The 19043-nt window shown below is 39.1% G+C and overlaps 1 protein-coding gene across 1 annotated transcript in view; it reads left to right on the top strand.

The window, feature by feature from the left end:
- The window catches only part of ANKRD31 (ankyrin repeat domain 31), a 135181-nt gene that overhangs the window by 109527 nt on the left and 6611 nt on the right, over positions 1–19043 (top strand). The window contains 2 exon segments of the mRNA XM_053224024.1: positions 11877–12017; positions 18268–18370. Coding sequence (XP_053079999.1) covers positions 11877–12017; positions 18268–18370 — 244 coding nt within the window.

Below are 19043 nucleotides of genomic sequence, written 5' to 3'. Positions count from 1 at the left end.
GTTTCTGAGATTTACTTTGTGGCTTAACTAGCATGTGGCCCATCCTATGTGCACTTGAGAAGAATAATTATTCTACTGTTGTTAGAAGGTTTTTTATAGATGCCTGTTGGGGTAGTTAGTTTATAATATTGCTCAAGTTTTCTCTTTCCTCATTGATCTTCTGCCTGTTTGTTCTATGTATTATTGAAAGTGGAGTGTTGACAACTATAATATTGTTGATTTGTCTGTTTCGCCCTAATAAAATGTTAATTTTTGCTTCATGTATGTTGGTCCTCTTTTATTAGGTGCATGTGTGTTTATAATTGTTATATTTTCCTGATGCATTAACCCTCTTCTTATTATAAAATGTCTCTTGTTACCTCTAGTAATACTTTTTGTTGTAAAGTGTATTTTGTGTGATATTAGTATAACTGCTGCAGTTTTTTGAGGTTGCTGTCTGCATGATATATCTTTCTCCGTCCTTTCAAGTTCACTTTTCTTGTCTCTTTCAATTTAATCTGTCTTTTATATGCAGCATATAGCATACATCTTGTTTTTCTTTTAACTAAGTCTGACAGCCTCTACTTTTTGAATAAGTTTTTTCATCCACTCTCATTAACATTATTAATATTACTGGACTTACGTCTGCTATTTTACTTTTTGTTTTTAATGTGTCTCATGTCTTTTTTGTTCCTCTGTGTTTCCTTTATTGCTTTCTTTTGCATTAAGTGAATATTTTCCAGTGTAGCATTTTAGTTTCTTTAGTGACTTTAGTTTCTTTAGTGACTTTTCTTTAGTGACTTTAGTGACATATTTTTTGAAGTATTTCCATAATGCTTATGCTATATCTTCACTTATCAGAATCAGCTTCATATTTATACTAATTAATTCTAGTAAGATAAAGAACTGTAACCCCTGTATAGCTCTATCCCTCTCTCCCCCTTTTATATCTCAAATGCAACAATTCATTGTTGTAATTATGACTTCATAAAACTTTGTGATTTGTAAAGAAATAGAAAAGAAAGCAAGTATGTATTTATAGGTTTTGTTTTATTAACCTTCTTATTTGCCCTTTTTGGTTCTCTCCATTTGTTCCTGTGGATTTGAGTTACCATCTGGTATCATTCCCCTAGCCCAAGAAAACTTTGCTCCCACACACTTCCTTTGTGCTATTTCTAAATATATACATTATGTACCTATTGTTTTATACAATGATTTTTGAAATCAGTTAAGGAAGTGGAATAAATATTTGTTCATTCTGTGTTCTATAATGTATAATTACCTTTATTGATGCTTTTAGTTTTCTCAAGTGGATTCATATTACCATTTGAGGTCACTTGCTTTCAACATGAAAAACTTCCTTTGGTATTTCTTCTCAGGTACTCTAGCAAAAATTGTCTCCATTTTTGTTTATCTGGGGAATGTTTGTTTGTTTGTTTTTAATAAACAACAGATTTTTTAAGCTGTTTTTTTTTCCAATATATGAAATTTATTGTCAAATTGTTTCCATACAACACCCAGTGCTCATCCCAAAAGGTGCCCTCCTCAATACCCATCACCCACCCTCCCCTCCCTCCCACCCCACATCAACCCTCAGTTTGGTCTCAGTTTTTAAGCGTCTTTTATGCTTTGGCTCTCTCCCACTCTAACCTTTTTTTTTTTTTTTCTTCCCCTCCCCGATGGGTTTCTGTTAAGTGTCTCAGGATCTACATAAGAGTGAAAACATATGGTATCTGTCTTTCTCTGTATGGCTTATTTCACTTAGCATCACACTCTCCAGTTCCATCCACGTTGCTACAAAGGGCCATATTTCATTCTTTCTCATTGCCACATAGTACTCCATTGTGTATATAAAACATAATTTCTTTATCCGTTCATCAGTTGATGGACATTTAGGCTCTTTCCATAATTTGGCTATTGAGAGTGCTGCTATGAACATTGGGGTACAAGTGCCCCTATGCATCAGTACTCCTGTATCCCCTGGGTAAATTCCTAGCAGTGCTATTGCTGGGTCATAGGGTAGGTCTATTTTTAATTTTTTGAGGAACCTCCACACTGTTTTCCAAAGTGGCTGCACCAATTTGCATTCTCACCACCAGTGCAAGAGGGTTCCCGTTTCTCCACATCCTCTCCAGCATCTATAGTCTCCTGATTTGTTCATTTTGGCCACTCTGACTGGCGTGAGGTGATATCTGAATGTGGTTTTGATTTGTATTTCCCTGATGAGGAGCGACGTTGAGCATCTTTTCTTGTGCCTGTTGGCCATCCGGATGTCTTCTTTAGAGAAGTGTCTATTCATGTTTTCTACCCATTTCTTCACCGGGTTATTTGTTTTTCAGGTGTGGAGTTTGGTGAGCTCTTTATAGATTTTGGATACTAGCCCTTTGTCCGATATGTCATTTGCAAATATCTTTTCCCATTCCGGTGGTTGCCTTTTAGTTTTGTTGGTTGCGCAGAAGCTTTTTATCTTCATAAGGTCCCAGTAGTTCATTTTTGCTTTTAATTCCCTTGCCTTTGGGGATGTGTCAAGTAAGAAATTGCTACGGCTGAGGTCAGAGAGGTCTTTTCCTGCTTTCTCCTCTAGGGTTTTGATGGTTTCCTGTTTCACATTCAGGTCCTTTATCCATTTTGAGTTTATTTTTGTGAATGGTGTAAGAAAGTGGTCTAGTTTCATCCTTCTGCATGTTGCTGTCCAGTTCTCCCAGCACCATTTGTTAAACAGACTTTTTTCCATTGGATATTCTTTCCTGCTTTGTCAAAGATTAGTTGGCCATACGTTTGTGGGTCTAGTTCTGGGGTTTCAATTCTATTCCATTGGTCTATGTGTCTGTTTTTGTGCCAATACCATGCTGTCTTGATGATGACAGCTTTGTAGTAGAGGCTAATGTCTGGGATTGTGATGCCTCCTGCTTTGGTCTTCTTCTTCAGAATTACTTTGGCTATTCGGGGCCTTTTGTGGTTCCATATGAATTTTAGGATTGCTTGTTCTAGTTTTGAGAAGAATGCTGGTACAATTTTGATTGGGATTGCATTGAATGTGTAAATAGCTTTGGGTAGTGTTGACATTTTGACAATATTTATTCTTCCAACCCATGAGCATGGAATGTTTTTCCATTTCTTTATATCTTCTTCAATTTCCTTCATAAGCTTTCTATAGTTTTCAGCATACAGATCTTTTACATCTTTGGTTAGATTTATCCCTAGGTATTTTATGCTTCTTGGTGCAGTTGTGAATGGGATCAGTTTATTTGTCTTTCTCTTGTTTCATTATTAGTGTATAAGAATGCAACTGATTTCTGTACATTGATTTTGTATCCTGCAACTTTGCTGAATTCATGTATCAGTTCTAGCAGACTTTTGGTGGAGTCTGTCGGGTTTTCCATGTATAATATCATGTCATCTGCAAAAAGTGAAAGCTTGACTTCATCTTTGCCAATTTCGATGCCTTTGATTTCCTTTTGTTGTCTGATTGCTGATGCTATAACTTCCAACACTATGTTAAACAACAGCGGTGAGCGTGGACATCCCTGTTGTGTTCCTGATCTCAGGGAAAAAGCTCTCAGTTTTTCCCCATTGAGGATGATGTTAGCTGTGGGCTTTTCATAAATGGCTTTCATGATGTTTAAGTATGTTCCTTCTATCCCGACTTTCTCGAGGGTTTTTATTAAGAAAGGTTGCTGAATTTTGTCAAATGCCTTTTCTGCATTGATTGACAGGATCATAGGGTTCTTATCTTTTCTTTTATTAATGTGATGTATCACATTGATTGATTTGCGAATGTTGAACCATTCCTGCATCCCAGGAGTGAATGCCACTTGATCATGGTGAATAATTCTTTTCATATGCTGTTGAATTCGATTTGCTAGTATCTTATTGAGAATTTTTGCATCCATATTCATCAGGGATATTGGCTTGTAGTTCTCTTTTTTTAATGGGTCTCTGGTTTGGGAATCAAAGTAATACTGGCTTCATAGAATGAGTCTGGAAGTTTTCCTTCCCTTTCTATTTTTTGGAGTAGCTTGAGAAGGATAGGTATTATCTCTGCTTTAAACGTCTGGTAGAACTCCCCTGGGAAGCCATCTGGTCCTGGACTCTGATTTGTTGGGAGATTTTTGATGACTGATTCAATTTCTTAGCTGGTTATGGGTCTGTTCAAGCTTTCTGTTTCCTCCTGATTGAGTTTTGGAAGGGTGTGGGTGTTTAAGAATTTGTCCATTTCTTCCAGGTTGTCCAGTTTGTTGGCATATAATTTTTCATAGTATTCCCTGATATTTGCTTGTATCTCTGAGGAATTGGTTGTAATAATTCCATTTTCATTCATGATTTTATCTATTTGGGTCATCTCCCTTTTCTTTTTGAGAAGCCTGGCTAGAGGTTTATCAATTTTGTTTATTTTTTCATAAAACCAACTCTTGGTTTCGTTGATCTGCTCTACAGTTTTTTTAGATTCTATATTGTTTATTTCTGCTCTGATCTTTATTATTTCTCTTCTTCTGCTAGGTTTAGGCTGTCTTTGCTGTTCTGCTTCTGTTTCCTTTAGGTGTGCTGTTAGATTTTGTATTTGGGATTTTTCTTGTTTCTTGAGATAGGCCTGGATTGCAATGTATTTTCCTCTCAGGACTGCCTTTGCTGCATCCCAAAGCGTTTGGATTGTTGTATTTTCGTTTTTGTTTGTTTCCATATATTTTTTATTTTTAAAAAAAATTTTTTTTTCAACATTTATTTATTTTGGGGACAGAGAGAGACAGAGCATGAACGGGGGAGGGGCAGAGAGAGAGGGAGACACAGAATCGGAAACAGGCTCCAGGCTCTGAGCCATCAGCCCAGAGCCTGACACAGGGCTTGAACTCACGGACCGCAAGATTGTGACCTGGCTGAAGTCGGACACTCAACCGACTGCGCCACCCAGGCGCCCCTCCATATATTTTTTAATTTCTTCTCTAATTGCCTGGTTGACCCACTCATTATTTAGTAGGGTGTTCTTTAACCTCCATGCTTTTGGAGGTTTTCCAGACTTTTTCCTGTGGTTGATTTCAAGCTTCATAGCATTGTGGTCTGAAAGTATGCATGGTATGATTTCAATTCTTGTATACTTATGAAGGGCTGTTTTGTGACCCAGTATGTGATCTATCTTGGAGAATGTTCCATGTGCACTCGAGAAGAAAGTATATTCTGTTGCTTTGGGATGCAGAGTTCTAAATATATCTGTCAAGTCCATCTGATCCAATGTATCATTCAGCGCCCTTGTTTCTTTATTGACCGTGTGTCTAGATGATCTATTCATTTCTGTAAGTGGAGTGTTAAAGTCCCCTGCAATTACCACCTTCTTATCAATAAGGTTGCTTATGTTTGTGAGTAATTGTTTTATACATTTGGGGGCTCCCGTATTCAGCACATAGACATTTATTATTGTTAGCTCTTCCTGATGGATAGACCCTGTGATTATTATATAATGCCCTTGTTCATCTCTTGTTACAGCCTTTAATTTAAAGTCTAGTTTGTCTGATATAAGTATGGCTACTCCAGCTTTCTTTTGACTTCCAGTGGCATGATAAATAGTTCTCCATCCCCTCACTCTCAATCTAAAGGTGTCCTCAGGTCTAAAATGAGTCTCTTGTAGACAGCAAATAGATGGGTCTTGTTTTTTTATCCATTCTGATACCTTATGTCTTTTGGTTGGCGCATTTAGTCCATTTACATTCAGTGTTATTATAGAAAGATATGGGTTTGGAGTCATTGTGATGTCCATAGGTTTCATGCTTGTAGCGATGTCTCTGGTACTTTGTCTCACAGGATCCCCCTTAGGATCTCTTGTAGGGCTGGTTTAGTGGTGATGAATTCCTTCAGTTTTTGTTTGTTTGGGAAGACCTTTATCTCTCCTTCTATTTTAAATGACAGACTTGCTAGATAAAGGATTCTTGGCTGCATATTTTTTCTGTTCCTCACATTGAAGATCTCCTGCCATTCCTTTCTGGCCTGCCAAGTTTCAGTCAAGAGATCAGTCACGAGTCTTATAGGTCTCCCTTTATATGTTAGAGCAGGTTTATCCCTAGCTGCTTTCAGAATTTTCTCTTTATCCTTGTATTTTGCCAGTTTCACTATGATATGTCATGCAGAAGATCGATTCAAGTTCCGTCTGAAGGGAGTTCTCTGTGCCTCTTGGATTTCAATGCCTTTTTCCTTCCCCAGATCAGGGAAGTTCTCAGCTATTATTTCTTCAAGTACCCCTTCAGCACCTTTCCCTCTCTCTTCCTCCTCTGGAATACCAATTATGCGTAGATTATTTCTCTTTAGTGCATCACTTAGTTCTCTAATTTTCCCCTCATACTCCTGGATTTTTTTATCTCTCTTTTTCTCAGCTTCTTCTTTTTCCATAATTTTATCTTCTAGTTCACCTATTCTCTCCTCTGCCTCTTCATTCTGAGCCGTGGTCGTCTCCATTTTAGTTTGCAGCTCATTAATAGCATTTTTTAGCTCCTCCTGGCTGTTCCTTAGTCCCTTGGTCTCTGTAGCTGTAGATTCTCTGCTGTCCTTTATACTGTTTTCAAGCCCAGAGATTAATTTTATGACTATTACTCTCAATTCACTTTCTGTTATACTGTTTAAATCGTTTTTGATCAGTTCATTAGGTGTCATTATTTCCTGGACGTTTTTTTGAGGGGAATTCTTCCATTTCGTCATTTTGGATAGTCCCTGGAGTGGGGTGGAGCTGCGGGGCACTTCCCCTGTACTGTCTTGAATAACTGGCGTTGGTGGGCGGGGCTGCAGTCAGACTTGATGTCTCCCCCCAGCCCACCGCTGGGACCACAGTCAGACTTGTGTGTACTTTCTCTTCACCTCTCCTAGGGGCAGGATTCACTGTGGGGTGGTGTGGCCCATCTGGGCTACTTGCACACTGCCAGGCTTGTGGTGCTGGGGATCTGGCGTATTAGCTGGGGTAGATCGGCAAGGTGCACAGGGGTGGGAGGGGCAGGCTCAGCTTGCTTTTCCTTTGGAGATCCGCTTTGGGAGGGGCCCTGTGGCACTGGGAGGAAGTCAGACCCGCCAGAGGGATGGATCCACAGAAGCACAGCGTTGGGTATTTGCACAGTGCAAGCAAGTTCCCTGGCAGGAACTTGTTCCCTTTGGGATTTTGGCTGGGGGATGGGCGAGGGAGATGGCACTGGCTAGCGCCTTTGTTCCTCTCCAAGCTGCCCTCTGTTGTCCGGAGCTCAACAACTCTCCCTCCTGTTGTCCTCCAGCCCTCCCGTTCTCCGAGCAGAGCTGTTAGCTTATAACCTTCCAGATGTTAAGTCCCACTTGCTGTCAGAACACACTCCATCTGGCCCCTCCGCTTTTGCAAGCCAGACTTGGGCTCTCCTTTGCCAGCGGGCTGCCCCTCCGCCCCGGCTCCCTCCCACCAGTCCACGTAGCGCACACCGCCTCTCCGCCCTTCCTACCCTCTTCCGTGGACCTCTCATCTATGCTTGGCTCCAGAGAATCCATTCTGCTAGTCTTCTGGCAATTTTCTGGGTTATTTAGGCAGGTGTAGGTGGAATCTAAGTGATCAGCAGGACGCGGTGAGCCCAGCGTCCTCCTACACCGCCATCTTCCTCTGGAATGTTTTTATTTAACTTCATTTTTGAAAGATAGCTTTGCTGGATATAGAATGTTTGGTTGACACTTTTTTTCTTTGTACACTTTGAATATATTATTCCACTGCTTCTGGCCTCCCTTGTTTCTGGTAAGAAGCTGGCTGTTAATCTTCTTGGGGTCCCCTTGTAAGTAATGAGTCATTTTTCTCTTTTGTACATTATTTTCTCATTGTCTTTGACTTTCAGCATGTTTCTGTTTATGAACTTTTTCATGTTTATCCTACTTAGAAGTCACTGAGCCTCCTTCGAAAAGTACAGATTAATGTTTTTCAATAAATTTGGCAAGTTTTTAGCCATTATTTTTTCCAGTATGTTTTCTATTCCTTTCTTTTGTCCTTCTAGTACTAGAAGTCCCTCTAGTAAAGTTTTCATTTTAGTTATTGTACTTTTCAATTCCATACCTACTACTTGGTTCTCTTTTTTAAATTCTGTCTCTTTATTGATATTTTCTATGTGATATGACATTGTCATCATTCCTTCCTTTACTTGTTTAATTACGGTTTCCTTTAGTTCTTTCAATATTTTTATAATAGCTGTTTTGAAGTCTTCGTTAAATCCAACATATGGTCACTCTCACAGATGTTTTCTGTTGTTTTATTTTGGTGTATGTGTCTTACTTTCCTGTTTTCCCACATCTGTCATCATTTTTTGTTGGAACTGGACATTTTAGATATTTTTAAATGGGTCATGGATTATAGCAAATTTGCGTACTGGCTTCCACCTTCTCTTAGGCTTGTTATTGTTATGTGCCTGCTTATTTAGTTACTGGATAGATTGTTTTAGTGAGGTTATTTTTACCTACTATAGTGTTAAACTTTTGATATTATATCACATGGACTTAGGCCTTGGCAGGTCTCTCTGTGTCTCTTTCCCTGACCATACCTAACCATCAAGCTCCACTTATTGCTGGTTCATTGTTCTATTGTTTTCAACAATGACCTGAAGCATAAATTGCTACAGACTAATCCAATCAAATGTGTGCTGCTTTGAAGGGATAGTTTTTGAGGTCAGTGTTGGAGTTTTATTCTGACTTTAAGAAGTCTCTGCCCTACTATCTATTTTCCCAATTTTCTCCTGAAAACTAGCCAGCATACAGCTTAGCCTGTATCTCCAATGAATCCACCAATTTACTTTCAGTTGCCTTTTACCACAACCTGTACTGCCTTTAAAGTGCCTTTGAGCTTGAACTTCTATGTTCTGTTGCAAATGAAGTCATTTCCTTTGGAGGAGATTAGGAACCATCTGTTTTAAGGCTTCCTTCTTTTCCCAGGCAAAATCTCTGTACCTTAGCTCAGGAGCTGGGTGAGAACACAGCAGCTTTTCTTTGAACGGCACCCCGGCTTTAGTAGTTGAGCATTTAGCTGAGGCAGGCACAGTAGCCTCGTGCCTTTACAGCTTCTCTCTCCTGATGTGAAACCACCACCTTTTAAGCCAGGCAAGAGTGATCAGGGTCCCAGTAGTCATAGTGACACCATGCCAAAGGTGGAGCCCCTACCTCGCCAGTACAGGCTATGCAGAAGGGATCCCCTGCCTCTTTTATTTTTGTTTTTCTTTAACAATGTTTTTAATGTTTATTTTTGAGAAAGAGGGATAGAGTGCAAGTGGGGAAGAGGCAGAGAGAGAGTGAGACACAGAATTGGAAGCAGGCTCCAGGCTCTGAGATGTCAGCACAGACCCCGATGTGGGCTTGAACTCACAATCCATGAGATCATAACCTGAGCCAAAGTCAGATGCTGAACTGACTGAGCCACCCAGGCATCCAGCCTCTTGGCTGCACTTACCTTCAACTTAACCTTAGCAACAAATAGCTGAGGGCAGGATGAGAAATGTTGATATCCTGCCCTTGACAAGAAGGTGGCCCTCTGACTAGGGGCTGTAGGGAGAGGGAGCCCTGTGTTTGTGGCTACACATTCTGGAGTAGAATCTGCACCTCACTGAACTGGGAAGGGAAGAAGGAAGCAATCTTGGTTCACATACCACAGGCTCCCTTTTTTTTTTTTTTAACCTAATTGTCATAGATTTAGCTGAATAGATGTCTATTTGCTGCATGCCTTTATGACCATTTTCAGAGATTTAAACGATTTTTAAATGCTTTTTCACCTGGGAGTGGATCCTCACATTGTCATGCCAGAAGTTGATTCTAGAATATTTATATTTGGTGAGACTTCTGATATAGTTAGGTTTAAATTTATCACATGACATCTGTTTTCTATTTCTCTCATCTCTTCTTTGTTCCCTTTTTCATTTTTTTTTTGTGTGTGTTCTATCTCCTTTGTTAGTTTATTAGCTACAACTCTTTTTACTCAGTTGTGGCTTTAGAGTTTATAGTACATATTTTTAACTTCCCCCAGTCTGCCTTTAAGTGATATTGTACCACTTTATGTATACTATAAGAACTGCAAAGTAGTATGCTTCCATTTTTCTACTCCTGACCTTTGTATTATATATTTTACCCAATGTTATAAATTCCATACTGCATCATTATTTTTGTTTAAGCAGCTAATTATCTTGAGATTTAAATAAAAAGAAAAATATCTTTCTTATGTAATTACTGTTACTGTTTTTCTTTTCTTTGTGTAGATCCTGATTTCCATTTGCTATCATTTTCTTCTCTTGGAGGACTACCTTTAACATTTCTTGTATTGAAGGTCTTCTACTGATAATGAATCCTTTTGACTTTTGCATGTGTGAAAAAGTTTATTTTACCTTCATTTTTGAAAGATATTTTTGCTAGATACAGATTTCTAGGTTGGAATGGTTTTTTTCTTTGAGTACTTTAAAGATGTTGCTTGTCTGTGTTCTTGATTGCATTGTTTTCAACAAGTAATACACTGTTGTCCTTAACTTTGTCCCTATGTACAAAACGTGTCTTTTTGCTCTTTCTGGCTGCTTTTAGTTACTTTCTCTTCATCTCTGGATTTAAACAATTTTGATTATGAGATGCATTAGCATAATTTTTTTCATGTTTCTTATACTTAGGGTTTATTGGATTTCTTGAGTCTCTGGGTTCCAAATTTGAATCTCAGATGTGGAAGAATTTCAGCCAATTTATTTCTTCAAGTGTTTTTTCTTCCCTCCCCTCCTTTTTTAACCTCTTATTACACACAGATTGGTTGAAATCATTCCACAATTCACTGATTATCTGTTCATTTTTTAAGTTCTCTTTTCTTGGTGTTTCATTTTTATGCAGTTCCTATTGCTTTATCTTTGAATTTTCCAATCTTTTTGTTTGCAATGTCTAATCTATTATTAGACATGCTATTCCCATCTCGTACTCTTCATCTCACACATTGTAATTGCATCTCTAGAACTTTGAGTTGAGTCTTTTAAAAAATATTTTCCCTGCCTCCACATAACTTTTTGAACATGTGGAATATGATTATAATAACTACTTAATGTCTTTATCTGCTGATTATAACATTCTTATCAGTCTTGGTCATTTTCAGTTGATTGCTTTGTCTCTTCTGTATGGGTTGCATTTTCCTACTTATTTGCAGGCCTGTTAATTTGTTATTGAATCCCACACATTGTGAAATCTACCTTGTTGGATGCTGGATATTTTTGTAGTCTTATAAACATTTTATATATTTGTTCCAAAATACAGGTAAGTTCCTTGGAAACAATTTGATCCTTTTAAGTCTTGCTGTTAAGATGTAGTAGGCAGGATTGGAGCATGTTTTCAGTCTAGGGCTAATTATTTCTCACTACTTAAGTAAGTTTCTTCTGTGTACCTTACCAGTGCCCCACCAGTTGTGAGGTTTTCTGTTGGAAACAGGCACTATTTTTGCCCTTTCTGAATGCCAGGTGTCATTACCTCTAATCACTACTCAGCTGAATACTCAAAGAGGACCCTCTGAAGATCTACAGAGCTCTCTCTCTTTGTATTTCTCTCTTCTTCAGTACTCTGTCCTACAGACTCTGGGCACTTTGCCTTCCTATACTCTGCTCTGCCTCTTCACCTCAGGGAGTCCACAGGCTTTGCCTGGATCCCCTCTCCCTGTACCATGACTTGGAAATTCTTTCAAGTCAATGGCTGGGACACTTGGAAGGCTCACCTCATTAATTTCTCGCTTCTCAGGGATCACTGTACTTTGTTGCCTGATGTTGTTTGGTATCTTACAAACTATCGCTTTATATATGTTGTCTATTTTTTGTTCGTGTTAGGACAAATCTGCTTCCTCTTACTTCATCCTGGCCAAAAGCAGATGTTCACATATTTCAGGTATTTTTCCTCCTTAATTTTTCTTATATTTTTCACTTCAGGAGACTACTCACAAAGCCAGTGTTTTATTGAGTGGTAAAATTAAGGTAGAAAATGGTCAGATTTATCAAAATCCAGTCACCTGGCTCAAGGATCTTCTAGGAGACGACAGTTACGTGACTTGGAATTATGCTTGGAGTAAGGTGGGTCATTCTTAATTTATCTGTAACTTCATATTCAAATAGAAATGTACATTTTTATGATAAAACTGTTATTTTTAAGAAATCTGAACTTCTCCAAGCTCGTTTATGTCCTCATATATCCTTAATACAATATGCTACGTGCTTTCCCCTACAACTCTTGTTTAACAGAATTCCCCAGGGGCAGACTTGGACAGCTGACTGAGCCTCTCCATCCTTGTTCCTCACCTAGTCTCAGAAATTCAAATGCCCTGATTCCCCCCTAGGATTCCCCCAGGTGATTTCAGGTCTTTGTGACTCCCTAGAGAAAATTTGGGACCTCTGATGCATTGATAATTAATATGTTAGTATTCTGGTGCAGTGAAGGAAAATCTTCCCCAAGACCACAGGAAGGAGCAAGCAGCCTAAGACCCACAGAGGTTATGCTGCACTTTTGTTTGAACTCAGTCTTATCCATCAATTGCTAAACCCCCAAAAAGAAATACTTGTTTTCATTCTGACTTCCCAGACTTAGTAATCTTCCCCTCAGTTCTGTCTTCTGAGTTCTAAGCCCAGTTTAACCACCAGTTGAAGACAATTAATGACTGACACCTTTGATGGCCAAGATCAGCCACCTCCAGATATCCATTGTCACACTTCAGGGAAGAGTCTTGGAATGATTCACCCAGGAAAGTGTGAATCATCAGACATCCACCATTACTGTTAAACAGAATTGCAGATGCCTTCAGCCTCCACTAGCCATTACAGTAAGCCTCAGTGTACTAGTAATAAAAGGCCCAGTTTCGTCTCTCCTTTTTTGTCCCACTTAGCTCTGCCCACCCTCCCTCCTAGTTTCTCCTCTCCTTCTGCATCCCTAAATTGCTTTCCAGTGTTCTAGACCTTTGTGTCAGGTGCTTCCAAAATTGTGTTGTAGTTTCCTCACTTACATCAATACATCTTGGATTTTTTTTCTACTTTATAGTCTTTATGGGTTTTTTCTTAAAAGTTTTTTCTAGTTGTTTATTTCCCACCCCTGGACTCACCAGGCCACCTGCTTTCAATTTACCCTGCCCAGTCCTTTCTGTGGATTCATAAGTCATATTTGCATGTTAGTAATTAACATTTTACCCTTGGAAATCCCTTTTTATTAAAAAGTTTCTCAAACTTGTGATAGATTTTATCATTTTGTTGAAATAGTCTATGCTTACAGCCTGAATATGGTTCTGATTTCTATAGTTTAGTTTTTTTGAGCTCGACATGCCTCTGCTACAGTGTGCCCAGTGATGACTCAGTTCTCCCACTCTTTTTCTTTATTGGAACTACTGCATTTTCTGCTTTTGAATAGCTGGCTGTGACATCATTTGGCCCTCACTCTGTACTTAAGCCTCATTTATATATCACATTGCCTATGGTCTTTTCTCATTGGACATGTCAGTTAGTCATATGGTTTAACACCAAGGTGATAGTGAAGTCAAAGGCGAATGTGGGTGCTAAAATTAGAAGAATTATTGGGTATAAGATATTTGTACAGATTATCTAAGTAGGCTTAGATTTTTTTTAATATTCAAAAATAGTCTTAAAAATTACCACAGGGTGCTCATGTACTTTTAATAAATACCCCAAGCTGAGAAACACTACCCCAGTAAAAATTTTTGCAGTGTTTAAAACCCTCTTTTAAAACTTAACACAGAAACCTTTGCCTCCTCTTATCTTGAAGTAACTCCTGAATTCACAGTTGCTTCTGAGTGATAGGGCGTTTTGGCTACATTGGTCAATGTGAACATTTCTCCTGACTCATTCTGAGAATGCTGGTGTGGCTATAGGTCCCGGAGTGGTTGCTTGTCAGGCAAGAAATGCCAGAAAACTAGGTCTTATCCTGCCTCAGACAGAATGACAACAGCCACTAGACACAGAGATGACTCATACTTCCTACCCAAGCATCTGGGCTGCTATACAGGGAATTCTGATGCTTACTCCCACTGGGCATCACTGATCCCTCTCACTCCTGCAGTCTCCTGACTATTAGGTATCATCCTGATATGGCAGAGTGATCTCTGGGAGGGAGACAGGAGACCAGGCTGGTTCCCGGTTCCACTCATGATAAGTTACATGATCTGGGAATGTTTTTCGATCCTGCCTACACATTGGAATCACTTGAGGAGCTTTTAAAAACTGCTAATGCCTGGAGGACCCCAGCTCCATACCTTCTGATCTAATAGTCTTGACTGAAGACCAGGTGACAATATTTGAAAAAGCTTTCCAGGTAATTGTAATATGCAGCCTAGAGTGAGAATCACTGATCTGGATCAAGTCACTTAACCTTTCTGAACGTCATTTTTCTTATGTATGAAATAAGTAGTAGTGCTAAATGGTCTCTAAAGACCCTTCCAATGTGGAAATTCTAGGACTTGGATAATTATGTGTGATTTATAAAGGCTTTTACATGTATTCTTTCACAACAACCCCATGAGGCAAGAACATTAACTATTTTCTCTATCTATGGATGTAAAACCAGAGTTATAGGAGATTAAGTGAGTTGATTACCCCCAAGGCCAGTAAGTGCCAGAACTAGGATTAGAATCTGGTCTTTTGGTTCCCTGTATATTATTTTCCACATTTACAACAAGTAAGGACAAAAGGACATTATTTTCTACATTTACAACACAAGGGAGCCCACATTCCTTTCATTGGAAACCAGTTGCCGTGAACTGAAAAGAGCACACAGTGTTACCTAGCTGCCTTTGTGGATTTATGCAAAGCCTCATTCTTGTGCAGCAAAAATTGCTCACTTCTAGCAGAAAAAAATGCCTTTCTGTGATACAGTTGTGGTAGGAAATTGTAAGAATGGCAGTGACCATTCATTTTGTGAATGCTCAGGACTGGATCTTTGCAGATGAAGAATACACTGCCATTTTGGGCAGTGACTGAAGGAGCAGTGACCGCTCTCTTGGGCAAACATACTTTCCATCCAAATGACTCACTCTCTGAGTTTCGACCCTTATAAATTCACTGTTTTGGATCTAGTATTAACTTTTCTCTGTGGTTACCCCTCACCCTACATACTTTCTAAAATAATTCCTCCCACCACCATGATTAGGAATATCAAGGTAGGGAAAGGTTGAGGTAGGAGTATAGAAAGTGATGGGAATTGTTGATCTGGACAGCCAGCCAGCCTCATTGAGTCAATTAATCATTCCCAAAGTGTCTTAATTAACTTAAACTTCTGTGAGTCCTGCTTCTACTCTGGAGACGTGGGCCCTTTCAAAATACAAATATCCAAGAGGTGTGAATCCTGAAGACTGTAAATAATATGAAAGGCCTACTGCCCTTCTCTTGCCTGGAGCTACATAGACTGCCTGGAGGAAGTGGAGAAGGAAGTGGAGAAGGCTCTAGGATGGGGATTGGGAAGAGGGGGGCCGTGTGAAAGTGAACCTCACTTCCATCATATTTCCCCAGGATCTGTCTTTTGTGGCAGTTATTATACTTTTATCCTCCCTTCTCGGATATTTGAGAATTATTTTAATTTTTTAGCCAAATATGTCTTGGTGTTACAGTGAACCTAAAAGAAAAACCTACAGTTTTCTTCTGTTTCTTTGCTCTTTTCTGCTCCCTCTCCCATCCTCCAACAAAAACAATTTTCCTTTCCTCTTTCTTCCTTTTGGGATAGTGTAAATTTGTTTAGACTTGCTTCATAAAACTTGAAATGGAAGTAAAACAGTCATTTGATCATCCATGAACAGATTCCCATTAGTCAGTACCAACAAATGGTTTTCCTGAAGACATATGAAAAATGGACTGGTACTTTCAAATAAAATAGAGCCCCAGCAGGGAAGTAAATTCTTGGACACCTCTTTAATGTTCAAAGGCAGGTTATGTTTTATCTTTTCTCTTGATGCGTTAGAACATAAGGTATAGAGAAACATTTGTTACTGCAGTTAATGACAATTGAGATTGTACTTCTTCAGAGACCATACCAAAATAAACTTAATTAATAATTTCACTTGGCTGATTAACTACATTTCCAGAATAGTGGCTAACTGAATCATGCATCTACCTCACACACACACACACACACACACACACACACACACACACACAAATGCACACCATTTCTTTCCCAAGTATAATATTAGGAAATCACAATGAACTAATTTCTGAAGAATAATGGACCTTCTACCTAAAAGCCTCAAGGAGAGCATCAGTGGCCTTCGGATGAAGCACTCCTGTAGTTATACATTTTAGAAAAGCAGGACCACCACAACCTGCAGATAACCCTCACAGCACGCATCTTACCCTAACTCCAGCTTTATTACTGTTCTCCTCTGGGGGGAGGTGGCATCCTACCAGCTGCCCCTCATCACAATGGGTTTTGAGTGGTAAAGTTGTCAAGATTGCTGGCAGCTATCTAGTCCAAGACCCTAAAAACCTCACCAACAGCTCATCTTACATGCCTCTATCAGAGCAGGCATACGAGCTAGATTTGGATTCAAGATTTAGTTTAGGATTCAGAGTTTGAGTTATATGCAAATATGATGACTGTTGGCTCTTATGCTTTAGACAACTAGAGCGCAGACACTATTATGAAATGGACAGTTTCCAGGAGTGACTAGTGCCTGTTCAGTTTGAGGTCTATATATTATTATCCTCATTCAATAAATTACCCCCACCTTGAAGAAACTAGATCTTTAACTCCGTGGATTTTCTGAAAGCTGTGTTCTATGTCTGAATTACCCCTAGTGCTATGTTTAAGACCTATGTGGACTCATGACTTCTAAGGCTACTAAGGTACAATTTTACCACTTTATATTACCCAGTACTAACTGATAAAAATCTGCTTTAAATCTGAAGTACAGGTGAGAATATACTGAGCCTGCATATTGACGGGCCTGTAAGGTATTTTGGATATTATCAAGGCACAACGTGAACAAAATCTGTTGTTTCTAATTGTTAGTTGTTGGGAGAACTGACAGATGGCATTCAGAGGCCTCATCTCTCCTGTGGCAGGTGGGGATGGGTTAGCACAGTGGGTCAGACAGATCTGTTCCATTTCCATTACCAAGTTTGTTTGGTCATGGGATTGAGCCCAGAGGGTGCCTAAACCTTCCAGATTCCTTATGTCTGCCCCATTCTGTTAAATAACAGCTTTTATTGAGCACTCAGGACATGCTCGACAGTATGCCAAATGCTTTTCATGTATTCTAATCCTCACAACAGCCTGATAAGCTTGGAGGTACTCGTTTTACAAATGCACAAACAGAGGCTCAAAGAATGTGAGAATCTTGCTTAAGAGCTCAGACTGCAGAGGTTTTCCCCCCAGGATTGTCAGGCAGTATGCAAAGTGCTAAGAGTATAAAAATGAATATGACACAGACCTTGTCTTCAAGGAGTTTATGTTAATGGAAGCAGACCTCTTAACACATAATTTCATTTAAATGAGATAAGTTCCTTGACAGAAAAATAAGCGCAGAAATTATGGGGGTCTAGAGGAAGGTTATTGCCTAAGTTTCTAGAAGTTCTAAGAAAGCATCCTGGAGGAAGGGATGTTCGAGTTGAGACTGGATGGTTTAGCCACAGTGAGCCTAGCTTCTGAGGCGTATTATTAGGCTGCCCTGGAACAAAGAGTGGAGAACCCAAGGACCCTGTGGCAAATGTTCGCCAGTGTGCCTCAGCCTAGCCCATTTGTGTGCAGGGATCTCTAAGATCTGACCTTCAAGGCTGATAAACAATAGCTAAGTTCACAAACAAAACAGAAAAACCCAAAAAAATTGGATGCATAGTCCTGAAATGATATTAATCTGAACAGTTAAATGTCTTATTTCTTGAAAAGTACTATTAACTTTTGTGGTTTAATTTTATTAGTACAACGCTACTTCTTTAACACTATAAAGTAGTCCATGCTGGTTTAATGGTTGTTTACTAAGTGAATGGAAAGAGAATTAATGATAAAAAGCAGGGGTAACAAATTTCTTCTCTAAAGGGCCAAATAATAAAGATTTCAGGCTTCATGGGCGTATGGTCTTTGTCACCAATATTCAATGATGGTGTAGCATAAAAGCATCCATTGATAGTAAGTAAATGAATGGGTATCTTTGTGTTCTAATAAAACTTTACTTACAAACAAAGGGGGCAGGCCAGATTTGTCCATGGACTATGGTTTGCCAGTCTGTGATAGACAACAGTCAATACTTTACCAAAGTTACAATTTGCAAGAGAGACGTGTATTTGCTTCTTTTGAAATGTAGAATTTTTGAATTCTGTGCTTACTTGTGTACAGGTAACATATCTGGGGAAAGAGCTTGTAAAGTATGTTTCTGAGGAAATACCCGTACCCTCAGAGCCAAACATGGCGCCTCAGCAACATCAACCTTGTCTTCCAGGTACGTGCAGACCAACACCCATTTCTTAGTTGTGAGGAAAGTGCCCAAAGCTACTGAGAAAGCACTCCTTGTTTTGTATTTTCATTCATGTACATTCAAATAACCATTCTACAGTGAACAATTCAGTGGCATTTAGTACACTCACAGTGGTGAGCAACCACCACCTCTGTGTAGTTCCAAAACAACTTTCATTACCCAAAAAGAAACTCCACACCCATTCAACAATTGCTCCCCTCGGTCTACTTCCTGTCTGTATGAATTTGCCTGTTCTGAATGTATCATATAAATGGAATCATATAATATATAACCTTTTGTGTCTGACATCTTTCATTTAGCATAATGCTTTTAAGGACCTTGCCCTGAAGGACATTCGGTTTCCCTTTTTTGGAAGTAGTGCTGCTGTGAGCATGTCTATACATATATTTTAACCTGGTTTTAGTTCTTTTGGATGTATACCTAGGAGTGGAATTGCTGCATCATATGGTAATTATATGTTGAAGTTTTTGAGGAACAGCCAAACCGTTTTCCACAGCAACTGAGTCATTTACATGTCCACAAGCAACATACAAGGGTTCCAATTTCCCCACATCCTCACCAACACTTATTTTCTGTTGGTTTGTTTATAGCACTCCATTTTTAAGCATAGTTGATTCTAGGAGAATTTTTTAAATGA

The sequence above is a fragment of the Acinonyx jubatus genome, chromosome A1 (assembly GCF_027475565.1).
Source record: "Acinonyx jubatus isolate Ajub_Pintada_27869175 chromosome A1, VMU_Ajub_asm_v1.0, whole genome shotgun sequence".
Lineage (NCBI taxonomy): Eukaryota > Metazoa > Chordata > Mammalia > Carnivora > Felidae > Acinonyx > Acinonyx jubatus.
Note: the sequence above shows the minus strand (reverse complement) of the source record. Positions and strands in the feature narration are given on the sequence as shown.